This window comes from Zonotrichia albicollis, chromosome 1 (genome assembly GCF_047830755.1).
Source record: "Zonotrichia albicollis isolate bZonAlb1 chromosome 1, bZonAlb1.hap1, whole genome shotgun sequence".
NCBI lineage: Eukaryota > Metazoa > Chordata > Aves > Passeriformes > Passerellidae > Zonotrichia > Zonotrichia albicollis.
In genome coordinates, this window is record NC_133819.1 from 96,019,633 (window position 1) to 96,032,145 (window position 12,513).

At 48.1% G+C, this 12,513-nt stretch overlaps 2 protein-coding genes across 4 annotated transcripts in view; one reads left to right on the top strand and one right to left on the bottom strand.

Moving 5' to 3' along the window:
* TSHZ1 (teashirt zinc finger homeobox 1) overlaps positions 1-2,823 on the bottom strand; it is a 57,131-nt gene extending 54,308 nt beyond the window's left edge. Inside the window, exon 1 of one of the 2 annotated variants that reach the window (XM_074547680.1) lies at positions 676-2,823. Coding sequence is in view for 1 of the 2 variants with exons in the window: in XM_074547674.1 (XP_074403775.1) it covers positions 676-715 (40 nt within the window). In the remaining variant the exon portion in view is untranslated. The remainder of the gene's footprint in view (positions 1-675) is intronic. The other variant, XM_074547674.1, reaches the window with a different exon arrangement.
* Positions 2,824-3,301: 478 nt separating this feature from the next.
* On the top strand, positions 3,302-12,113 carry PTGR3 (prostaglandin reductase 3). 2 transcript variants are annotated; one of them, XM_074547687.1, is made up of 2 exons: positions 3,302-4,523; positions 10,336-12,113. In XM_074547687.1, the coding sequence occupies exons 1-2, from the start codon at positions 4,222-4,224 to the stop codon at positions 11,258-11,260; spliced, it is 1,227 nt and encodes a 408-aa protein (XP_074403788.1). In that variant the 5' UTR covers positions 3,302-4,221; the 3' UTR covers positions 11,261-12,113. The 2 variants fall into 2 exon arrangements, with proteins under 2 accessions (XP_074403788.1, XP_074403790.1); XM_074547689.1 differs by lacking the exon at positions 3,302-4,523 and adding an exon at positions 4,596-6,362.
* Positions 12,114-12,513: the final 400 nt, after the last annotated feature.

The following is a 12,513-nucleotide window of genomic DNA, read 5'->3' on the forward strand; positions in this document are numbered from 1 at the left end:
CAATCGGATTCTGCACTATCACTGCCTTCTGTTTTCCTGATCAAAAGACATCTTTAGAGGTAATAAAAAAGGGGGGGAGAAAAGCCTCTTCAACGTGACATTAAAGGCTGCTGTTTTCCAGTGAAATGCACTGGCCAGATGCCTCGCTGTGTCCCATTTTGTTGACTTTTGTTTCGCGAGTGTCAGGTTCAGCCTGGATACGGTCTGACACACTTTTAAAGCAGACCATCCCTGCCCTGGCACGGCGGAGCTCCCTCCCCTCCCCGGCGCTGCCCTGGGCACCGCACACACGCACACGCGGACCCGCATGCGGAGATTACAGGACTGCAACAAAATGAAGTTTCTAGTTTTAAACGTGTTGGCAACGGCGGAGAGGATGGAGGCTGTCAGGCTCGGCGTGACACACCTCAGAACTACGCCGATCCCTCCAGCTCCCGCGTACAAAGAAGTGCAAACTACAGCCCCTGTCTCTTCCCCACCGAGGTGCTGCTCCCCCCCTCCCCGTGTCCCCCCCCTCCGCCCCAAGCCCCAAACCCCCGGAGGCAGCCACGCGGGGTGTTTTAAATCTGCGGCAGGGCTGGAGGAACCGCTCCCCCCGCGGCGATGCTTCCCGGCGGGTTAACCCCTCCCCTGCCGTGCCCGCGGCACCCCAGCGCGGGAGGCGGAGGGTGTTACCTGCGGAGCGCCGGGGTGCCTGCTGCTTTCTCCGCGGCATTGCTGCCGCCGCCGCCGCCGCCTCGCCGCCCGCCGCCGCCGCCGCCGCAGAGTTTCCACGCAGGACTCCTCTTCCGATCCCCCTCTTTTCATGCAGAAACAAACACACAGCCGCGCACGCACACACACACAAATAAAAAAATAAAATAAAATATGGGGGGGTGGGGGGGGAAGGAAGGAGGGAGGGAAGGAGGGAGGGGGAGGAAGGAGAAAAGAAAGCGGATTCAACTTCTAATTCTGCCTAGGAAGAGCGAGAGGGAGGGTGGGGAGGAATGGGAAAGAGGGAGAGGAGGAGGAAGGAGGGGGGGGGAGGAAGGAGAAAAAGTTTGGTCGGGTTCTCCTCTCGCCCGGTCCGGGTTCCCCCCCCGGGTCAGCTCCCGGCGCGGCGAGCGGGGTGCGCGGGGCGGGGGGGAAGGTGGGGTGTGGGATGAGGCAAGCCACAGACTGGTGACAGGGATGCCAATTTCCGCCGCCACTCCAAAAACTTGCTTAGGAAATGTTTTCATTTACAAGGTTAATTTTTCCTCCCTCTCTCTCTCACACACTCTCTCTCTCTTTCTCTCTCTTTTAAGTTCCTTATAAGACAAAGCTCTTCAGTCCTCTCGGCAGCAGCAGCAGCAGCAGGGAAGATGCCAGTGGAGATGTGCAAAATAAATAAGATTTGATCAGTTCAATCTGTAGCCCAAATCCATTATCTTTCTTTCGTTCCTTTTTTTTTCTCTCCTCCTTTTTCTCTCTCCCCTTCTCCCCCTCTTTCCTTAATCACTTCTTCGTCTTCTTCTCCTTCTTCGCGGTGGAGAGCCGAGCAAGCGGCGGCGATGAGACGGTAAATTCAGTCACTCCCCCCCTCTCAGGCTTTCTCCGAGATCAAAGAGTCTCAAAGCGCAACTTTCTCGCTCGCTCGCTGGCTTGTTTCAAGCTCGTGGATTTGTGTGTTGTTGTTGCTGTTGTTGTTGGGGGGTTTTTTGTTTGTTTGGTTTTTTATTGCGTTGGTAATAGTTTGTTCATTGTGCAAAAAACGAGGTCGATCCAGTCTCTCCTTCTCCTCCCAGCACTTAGTCTAAGAGCAAGGAAGCAAATCATAAAAAGGAGTAAAGCCCCCATACATACATATACACCGGATGGGAAATGTCAGTCACTCCTCCACCTTCCAAACAGTCACAGATCAAACAGTGTCACCACCGGAGAGGACTACTTTTCTCTCTTGCTCTCCCTTTTTTTTCTCTTCCACAAATCGAAGATTCTTCTGCTACTAAATATAATGCAAACACATTTTTTATCATGGATTATTTTTTGCTGATCTCGATCTGCAACAGAAGAAAAAAAAACCCCAAAAAACAAAAAACAACACACACACACAAAAAATTTGCCAAAACCAAGAAAAACCCTGGAGAGTGTGTGCAGAGAGGGAGGGGGGGAGGAAGAAAAGACATTCACTGAGTGGGACAGATTAACGTGAACTGTCCCCCCCCCCTAAACTCCTGGGAGAGAAAGAGATCCACTCTCCCTCTCTTCTCTTTTCACTGAAATATAACACACATTCGGATCCCAGGGCTCTCAGACAGTCTCAACTGATAGACAGACACATCGAGCTGCTTTTCCTGCTTCAGTTTGTTACTCCTCCTCCTCTTGCCCACGTCACCCTGACAATTACAAATAGGTCTCACACAAACCCATACCTGTCAATCTTTTTAATTGCTTTGTTTTCATTTTTTCCCTTTCCCAGAGCTAAACAATATGACAAAAAAAAAGTCTTAATACAGCACGGCATAAAAGATTCCTCATGTGAGACACGCGTTGAGGGGGTTGTTATTATAATCCACTTGCTGAAGTGCTGCGCAAGACGCATGTGCTGATTTAACTTCAGCAAAGGTCTTCTTCCAGCAAACTTAAAAAGAGAAAGGAAAAAAAAAAGAGGCAGGCAGGAGATGATACTTCGCCGTGGCACACGTCTACCCAGCATTGAATTAAAAATGATTTATGGGAGATTACAGTTCATCCTTACTTTAAAATACCAACAGATTGCAGAGCGAGAACTGCAGCATATGAAACATACTGCTAATACATTTTGCACAGTATGTGTCTGGGGATTTATATAATGTTAGCTGCGAGAACAGAAGGGTTCTTCCCTTTTTTTTTCTTTTTTTTTTCTTTTTTTTTTTTTTTAGTCAAGAAAGCAAATAAAAACTACCCAGCTGATTCCTAAAGGAAAGCACTTGGAACTGCAGTTTTGTTCTTTTTCGGGCAGAAGGGGATTTTCTTTCTTCTTATTACCGCACAATTAAGCATTGAGCTGTTTATACTGGTAGGATGGAGTTAATTCTGGGAACTATACGCGACATCAATGCAACATCTCTATTATATTGCCTTTCTCCACGCAGTTGTACCAAGTTGGGATTGTTGGCTCTATCACAACATTGACTTCGGTCCCTTCACCCAGTTGATTCCCTGCGCAGGTTCCCTCACCCAAACGTAACCTACAGAGAGAGATGACTAATTTTTTTTTCTTCTTCTTTTTTTTTTTTTTTTTTTTTTTTTAAGAAAGAAAGAAGCAAGGAGGGGAAGGGAGGGCGAGATTTTCTGGCAGTATCAGGGATCGGGGGAAACCCCTGCGACCCAAGCCAACTGACAGCAGCCTGTTACCCTTCCCCTCCCGGCAGGACGGCGACGGCGGGAAGAGCTTCGCCCGTTTAAATCCCCTCCCGCGGCAGGCGCGGAGCCGCCGCCGCCGTCTCGGGGTTGATTCGTAGCACCTTGCGAGGAAGTGAAACGTTTCGCACGGAAGGGGCGGAGCGTCCGCCCGCGGGCAGCGGCTCCTCGGCGGCGGCTAATAACAACATTAGGAGCTTAGCTGCAACTTCTCCCCACTTCTCTAACCTTTCCTGGCCGATAATTTACCGTGCTTTCTTACTACTCTTTTTTTTTTTTAATTCCCCTTTTTTTTATCTTTTTTTTTTTTTTTTTTTTTTTTTGGTAGGGAGATACCCTCTTTTTGTAAACTAAAGAACGGGGTGGGGGGGCTAATCCGAGGCGTTTCTCTCTGTCCGTCTGTCTACCCTCCCCTCTCCCCCTCGCCTGTTTTTAAACCCCTTAGTTAGAGGCAGGGTGCAAATTAAAAGCCACCACCACTACTATCTCCTTTAGGAGATACTCCGGCCCGCCGCATACCTGCCTGGCTGGCAAGGCAGAGCAGGCAGGCAGGCAGGGACTAGCGGGACGGACGGCCGCGGGAGCGGGCCGGCCTCGCCCCTGGGTAGTGCCCACGGCGGCAGAAGACGAGCGGCTGCTGCAGGGGGACCATCTTGCCGCTGCTCCTCCGGCGACGTCTCCGTGCGGCGGAGGGGCCGGCTGGGAGGGGAGGGAGAACCTGCTGCTCGGGGGCTCTGTTTACGTACACACATAGCTGCGAGCGGGGAGTTTCTCCTGCCGGCGCGTCCTGCGAGCTGCCTGGAGAATCCCATTCGGAGCTCTGCCGAGCGGGGCGGGAGAGGAGAGCCGAGGCAGGGCATGAGTTTTAGCGCGAAAAGCGGCGCTTCGCTGAGCTCCCGGGCAGCGCGGTGGTGGTGGCGGCAGCAGCCGTCCTGCGCCGCGGCAGCTCCTGCCTGGTCCTTCGGCGGCAGCTGGTCGCGGCCCATCCTGGACATGTCCTACTCCCGTCAGTTTCTGGATTTCCAGGGCTCGTCCATCCCCAGCTCCATGAAGAAGCTGGTGGTGACGAAGCTGAGCCAAAACTTCAGGGAAGCGGTCACCCTGCAGCAGGACTCGCCCGTGCCACTCCCGGGAGACGGAGACCTCCTGGTCAGGAACAGGTGAGCCCCCGCCCGCCCCCCCCGCGCCGCGGCCCCGCGCCCCCGCCGACTCCTGGCGCCTTGTGGCCTGCTCTCTCCTCACTTCGGAGACCGGCTCCAAAGTTGTACCAGCCGCCATCTGGCGACTGTTAATTTCATTTTATTGTTGTTGTTTTGAACGGCTGGTGCTACAGCTCTGTCACCCTTATCCACGTGTGTGGGGGTGACACTTCCTCCTCCTGTGGCGGGGCTGTGTGTGTTTGTCTGTCTGTGCGCGCTGCTCCCGACGTGCGCCTGCCCGAAGGAAGAGAGAACACCCCAGGGCCCCTGTGCCAAAGGGGGGGCGGGGGAGGGGGGGAAGAGGCGAGTGTTATGTTTGGGCAGTGCCAAGGAGCAAGGAGGGAGTGAGACAGAGGAAGTGCTCGCAGGGCCCCTCCCTGGGGCCTGCCCGAGCTCGTTACACGCACGTCGTGCCCGGGGCATGAGTGTGTCCCCGGCGCACCCGCACAGCGCCCCGGCTGCGCGGGCGGGCCTGGCCCGGCCGCTGTCTCTCGGCGCGGCCCCGCTGCCCCTCACGGCGCTCTGCGGCCTCGCCCCCGCGCAGCCGTGACTCACCGGGGAGGCCGCGGCCGGGCCCGCCGCCCGGGCAGCCCCGGCACCACCCCCAGCCCTGCGCGCCGAGCGGAGGGGGCAGGGCGGCCCGCGGCCTCCCTCGCAGGACGCGGGCCCGCTGTTGTTGGTGGCTTTTAGAGAGGAGCCGGGTCGGGCGAAGTGTGAGGAGGTGACATTTTGCTTAGCATAATGCTCCGTAAATCCCACGTCCGGCGCGGTGACCAGCTCGCCGTGAAATGAAGACTTCGAGAACCAAACGTGCCTCCCCCCACAGCTGTCTCCATAAAACCTGTTTGTTCTCGGTGCCTCCTTCCTAGACGCCGTCCTTCCTTGCGTAAAACTAAGTCTATTGAAGTTCAGGGGTTTCTCTGCTCACGAGGGGATGCCAAAACTCCGGGAACTTTGGAGCAGACTGCTTGGCTGGCACGGGAGGAGAGCAGCGCTCTCAGGTTCTTGTCAAGCAAGGGAATCATAGTAACAAATAGTTTGCCATGTTCGCCGTGGGAGTTTAAATGTATTAAGCAGCACTAAGTTGGTTTGAGAGCAATGCTGCAAGGTCTGCTAGGGCAGTGTGCGTATGTGTGACATGTATGTATGACATGTATGTGTCCATATGCAACACACAAATACAGGGCAAAGAAGTGATAAGGAGAAAGAGCAGGCATTCTTCCAGGAGCTGACCAGAAAGCTGATGTGGCGCTTTAATTCGATGCTGACATCTCCCACTGGGATTTCTGAGACCCAAATTCCCTCCAAAATGTGTTGCTGCATCCACTTATGACTGAAACAGTAATGGCGTGCAGCAGCCATCCGGCTGGAGTTAAATTCCTTTCTGTGGAAGAGGTCGAAAGACTTTGAGATACAAGTAGCAAGTACTCTGCTTGGGTGATGCAAGGCTGATCGACATCCTTGTTTCTCTACTCCCCTCCCTCCCACACATACACTTGGAGCTTTTCTCATCCAACTCCCCCGCCTGCCCTCCTGTAAATTTTTAAAATTTATTCCTTTTTTTTTAACAGCTTCCAATGTAACTCTTCCCATCTCCCTCTCCTCCCTCCTTTTGCTGGGTGGGCTCCTGGGTGCTCGTGGGACATGCACACTTCATGGTAAAAGGGCTCGTACCACGCTAAAGGCAGGAGCTGATCCACAGATTCAGGCAGGCAATTGCTGGGCTTTAACACATCAGCCTGTCACACACATGTTCCTCTACTGGTACACATGCCTGTGTGGGGATGAGGGGAGGAAGAGGTGAGTGATGAAGTCTACATCTAGAGTTCATACATTTTGTATTACTTGTGGCATTTCTTTTGTCTTTACTGTTCCTTTCTGAAGAATATCATAGAAGACACAGAATTACATTACTGTAAAACATTCACTGTGTACAAGCTGCAGCAAGAAGCAAGTTCTGAATGTTTTCCCCTCTCTCTGTCAGTCTGGAAAAGGACTATCCCATCCTGAAGGGATGAGTCCCTGACTATTTAGTTTTTTAAGAAAACAAACAACCAAGCTCAAATACAACTATACATTTTCTTATAGGTAGAAGCATACAATTAAAAACAAAACAATGAAATACTTGGGTTCCAAGAGGGCATTTTCAGATTTGTTCATTTTAGTCCCAGTCACGCCCATGAATAGTATTAATTGCTTTGAGCTTTTCATGCAAAACAATCGTCATTCACCACAATAAAATCTGGTTTGGGATTTATGGGAATAGGAAATTAAAATCTGTGTGTGGATAGATATTTTAAAATAAGGTGCAGTTAGGGGAAACTTTCTTCTGCTTTAAAGAGCTACGCCAGCAACTCTTATTTCTACTTTTTATACAGAAAAAAATAAGCCATCTTTTACTCAAAAATCTTTCAGAATTAGAAATTAATTTAAGCTATTTTTTTTTTTTTTACTTTGACTCTGTGTAGTAGAGAAAGGGGAGGGGAAATGGTGATAAATCCTTAGTGAAGCCATTTAAGTTTTGTATGTCTGTTTGTCCTGTTTTCTGGGGGGGGGAAGAGAGGGTCGGGTGTGGAAGCAAGGGTTTTCCATTTCGTGTCAGGACAAGGGCCTAAGGCTGTGGAGGTTTGGTCCTTCTTAAAGTTGTTGGAGGATTTTCGAGATTTTATTGATGAAGTGACACATTTCATTGCCAAAGTAACTGTAAGAATTTACTTTTGGGCTGGAAGATGGGAACAAAGTTTTTAGAAAAGGGAGTAAGAGGGGTTGAGAAAGTTTCTTTTTTTGAACCAGGGGACTAATGGGATGGGTCCCAGTGGGAAAAGTAGAGGGCTATTCCTGCTGGGTGTTTGGTCTAAATAATGTTTTTCTTGCATAGTGCTGGTTTGGATGACTTTGTTTTGTCTGTGTTTAAGGCTGTGATGCTGGTTTTCGGTGTCTCGCTCTTTGTTGTGGTACACAAAACAGCATTTCTTCCCCCGGCAGTGTCCTCCTGTTTTCTATAATAAACAGTACGAGGGGTTTCAACACTGCTTAGTATAAATAAAACGGGTGACTCAATGTGCACAATTATTTCGAGAAAAGCCAATCTCAGGCTTTTTTCACACCCTGCCCCAGGTTTGCATCTTGAAATGACAGGGGCAAAGCTCAACTAGTAACTTCTAAATTAAAGCACAGATTTAAAGTAAGAAAGTGAATGAAGGCAACACAAAATATCTGGAAGGTGTCTTAAAACACACTAGCACCCTAAGTAATTGTTTCTTCCATGCTCTACTTTCGTCGGTCTCGGAAGTTAGTAAACTGATCTTCAACTTGTAATTCGTACTTTTTCCTACTTTTAAAAGCAAAATAATCTGTGAAACTGCACGCACATTCTACCACCTCACTTCTGTCAGCTGGAATGACAAGGCAAATTAGACGCTATGTTTTAGTCCAGACGGTGTGTATGATTGTTTTAATGTGCAAGGAATCTAAGACTAAACAATCTTGTTTAAAAAAAAAAAGAAAGGGGGGGGGGGGGGGAAGAAGCCCTTACAACGCGACCAGGAGTTTTGAGTTTGCACACAATAAAAAGGAGGTTTAAAAAAAAATAGGGGGAGGGGGGCTAGACAGCAGGCTGCGCTGATTAATAGTGATGAACCCAGAAGCCCAGGGAGCATCATTTCCCGTGGCACGGCCGCCCCGCAGAGACGGTGTGTGTGTGTGTGTGTGTGTGTGTGCGCGCACGGGTGAGTGTGCGGGGGCAGGTGGCGGCCGGCCCCGCGGAGAGCCCGCATCCCCTGCCCGGCGCGGCGTGAGCGCCCAGGCAGCGCCGAGTTGCGCTCCCCGCAGCCGCACGCACAAGTTCCCTGCCGCCCGGGCGGGGAAGGGTTCGCATCCTCTCCGGCTGCGGAACAAAAGCAGCGGTGCGTGTGCGGGAGCCCTGCTCGGCAGGCGCCCGGCCCCCCGCACGACTTGCCCTTTCCCGCACGCAAAGTTTTTGTCCTCGGAGTGTTTGGTTGTGCTACCCGCCTTTGTGCTCCGGCCGCCAGCGTGCAGCGCCGAGAAGGGGAAGGTCTTAAAACCAGGGGGGCTTGTTCTGCTGTCGCTGCGCTGCCTGCTCGTGTCGGGGAGCGCTGCCCTCCGCGTCCTGCCCGGGCAGACGAGCGCCGGGAGCGGGAGCAGCGAGCTGAGCCCAGCGGGGAGCCCGGACCTCCCTTGCGGCTGCGGGCCGGGGCACAGCGGGCGCCCCGGGCTGGCCTGGCAGCCACCGAGAGCCCCGGCTGGGCGAAGCCGTGGGGCCGGTGAGGGGACGAGCGCTGCTGTCACCGGGCTCCCACCCTCCGCTGCCCTCCACAGAAGTTGGGGTGTGAGAGCGGGAGGAGGCTGGTGCAGCGCCGGCACGTCTCGCCTGGCGCCCGAGGGACACGGGAAGCTGCAACTCCGTTACCAATTTTTATACATCTTTTAGCACTCTTGTACGGGAGTCACCGCACAGCGGGATAACAGAAGGTTTTTTGTATCTGCGGACAAGACTTAGGCATTTTTTGTTGCGGCAGAGCGGCGAGTTAAAGGCAGGATTACGGAGAGCTACAGACACTTTTGCCTATTTTATGCATGGATATGTTTACGCTTACGTGTCTTTTTATACAAAACGTTGGTGAAAGTTTGAAGCTCCCCATGCTGTAAAGAATGAAGAATATCAAAAGGAGCAAAGCGGTTTTAGTTCTCCCCGCTCTGTATGCAAGCAATTTAAAACTACACACATATACGAGCTGAGCTTGTTGCTAACTGCAACAATGAAAAGTGCACTGTTTGCCTACTTCTGCAGCTTTTGCATGGTGTCAAGTACACCTTTTAGGCTGTCACATCCACACATAGTAACAGTCCTGGCATGTGCCGTTTCATGTGTTTCTTTTTTACATTTTCCAGTTAGCAGAGCCTTCCCCAGTCTCGCTTCTCTTGCCTGTGTACATAGTTACTTTAAAAAAAGATCTTTGTATTTGAGCTAGATCATAACTTTGTCTTAGGAATTATCTCCTAGCACTTAATCGAGTTATATCTTTATCTTTCTCTAAAAAAAAAAAAGCCATCCATTTTCACCTGTTAGAGGTCAGTAGGAATTGATATTCAGTTTTACAATTTTACTCCTTCTCTGCAAGGTTGTTTTGATGTGTTGCAAGTAATTTATATAAAGAAAAATATTTTAACATTGACATTAGCTACATCAAAAGGCAAATTTGCTGCAGTGACTCCATCAATTAAAAAGTACTTGCCTACAGTAACATGACCTTGCAAATGACATCGATAGTTAATATGATCATTAGTCATTAACAGTATTATTATATTCAAAAATATAAATTTGTTGCCAGAATCCACATATTTACTGCTCTGCATGTTTCATTCTTCTGTGTTTTGAAATCTTGTATGAAGTGGTCAGTTAATTTTCACACTTTAATCTTTTACAGATTTATTTTCAACTTCTTTAGCTTGGTAAAGTGGACCTAACGAAAATATAAGGGATTTTGTTTTGTTTTGTTTTGGGTTTGGGTTTTACTTTTTACAGCTTCTTGTTGTTTCTTTTTGTTTAGAAAAATTGTCTGTAATTCTAGAATAACAGAATGGAAACTATGGAAGTCTGATGAAAGTAATCTTTGGAGTCTGCTCATTATTCAAATATACAGATAATTAGAACAAGTCTTGTACTTATCCCACAAATTTGAATATAAGGTTTCTCATACAATGAAAACTTGGTAAGGAGTAAATCTCTTAAAACATTTTTGTTTTCTTCTAGATTTGTCGGCATCAATGCATCTGATATAAACTACTCAGCTGGTCGATATGACGCCTCAGTTAAACCCCCCTTTGATATAGGCTTTGAAGGTGTCGGTGAAGTGGTAGCATTAGGACTCAGTGCTAGTGCAGATTACTCCGTGGGTCAGGCTGTGGCCTACGTGAAAGCAGGTTCCTTTGCTGAGTACACAGTTGTGCCAGCCAGACAAGCAGTCCCTCTACCCTCAGTGAAACCCGAGTTCCTCACTTTAATGGTAAGTGGCGCAACTGCATACCTCAGTTTGAAAGAGCTGGGAGACCTGTCTGAAGGCCAGAAGGTTCTGGTGACAGCAGCAGCTGGAGGAACAGGCCAGTTCGCTGTGCAGCTTGCAAAGAAGGCAAACTGCCATGTAATCGGAACCTGCTCCAGTGATGAAAAGGGTGGCTTTCTGAAATCTATTGGCTGTGACCGTACCATCAACTACAAAACTGAAAATGTCGAATCTGTGCTTAGGAAGGACTACCCCGAAGGTGTGGATGTGGTGTATGAATCTGTTGGAGGAAAGATGTTTGACTTGGCTCTCAATGCCTTGGCTATCAAAGGGCGCCTGATAGTTATTGGGTTTATCGCTGGCTACCAAAACCCCACTGGCCTCCAGCCCATTAAAGCAGAGTTATTGCCAGCAAAACTATTGAAGAAGTCTGCTAGCGTCCGGGGTTTCTTCTTGAACCATTACCTTTCTGACTACAAAATGGCTCTGCAGCATTTGCTCAAGATGTATGAAAGAGGAGACCTGGTTTGCGAGGTGGACTTTGGAGACATGTCTCCTGAGGGCAAGTTCACTGGCTTGGAATCTGTATTCCGTGCTGTAGATTACATGTACATGGGAAAAAACATTGGAAAAATTGTAGTTGAATTACCTCACTCTGTCAACAGTAAGCTGTAAAAACAGAACAATGATATAAATCAGAAGAGAGAAAATGGGCACTTTATGCCTCAGATTTACTAGAAACAATTTCTTTTTTTAAGCTTAGTAATGGATATTATATTAAAAAACATCATTAAAGTGTTAATAAAAAGGGATGGGTTTGCTGGGTTCTTTTCGTTTGTTTGTTTTTATTTTCTTAGAAGTGTTTAAATCAGTGGCTGTAGCAGGGACATAATGGGCCTGTGTTTGATATTGTCACTTAGGTTAGCATGAGACAAGAACATTGTTCTTGACAGAATAAGTCTTGATGCAGAGGCAGATTTAGTCTGTCAGCCTGATTTGATAAGACTTCATCTGTAGTTCACCTCAGAAAAAAAAATCTTTCAGCAATTTTGATTCCCTGATTTAAAAATAAAATTGTTAGAACAAGAATAAGTAAAGAATTGTATCTTTGAGTTGCTCTATTAATCTTTTGAAGTTTCTAGGAAAAAAATGCTCTTGATTTTCTGTCACAAACATGATAATCATAATTCAGTTGCATCATGGATCATAGTAATATTCCTTGACTGGTTACACAGGGAAATTTATCCTCCAATTCTGACATGTCAGTAATATTAAGCAACTTGACTTTTTTTTTTTTAATCCTGTCTTTCATAACTATAAACAACTGCGCAATTTTCTTTTAAATCTTTAACTACCAGTTGCAATGTAGTCTCATTTTGTTGCCTTTTCATTTTGTTGCCTTTTCATTTTCCACTGTTTATTGTCCAGTCTCCCCTTTAGTCAGCTATTGGAATGGGATTTTGAGCCATGTTCATGTGTGTTCATGCCCTGTATATTTTTTGAAGATAAAATAAAGTTTTTAAAGCTATTTAAATATTTGTGGCATTTATTCATAATTATATGTTTCTTGGTGACTAGCTCTTTTTCAGATATTCTGTTTTTTAGAGTTATTTGACTGATCATTCTTCAAATGGGAAGGGACTTCTACTTTTACCAAATAGTGCTTCTGCAGAAGCCCTCTTACAAGCAGCAGGACCATTTTAGGTCCATAGTCACAATACCTGGTACATGTACTGATGCTCAGCCATAGATTTTCCAGTGGATTCAGTTAAAGGGTTTTGTAAAGTTTCAAAAATTCTTCTTCACCTAGTGAATATTATTAATGCTACATACAGTGGGAATTCCAGCTAGAAGCATAATATTTTCCAGAACAATAAAATACTTGAAACTGCTTGCTCTACATCTTTTTTTCCATAGCAAACTTTTAA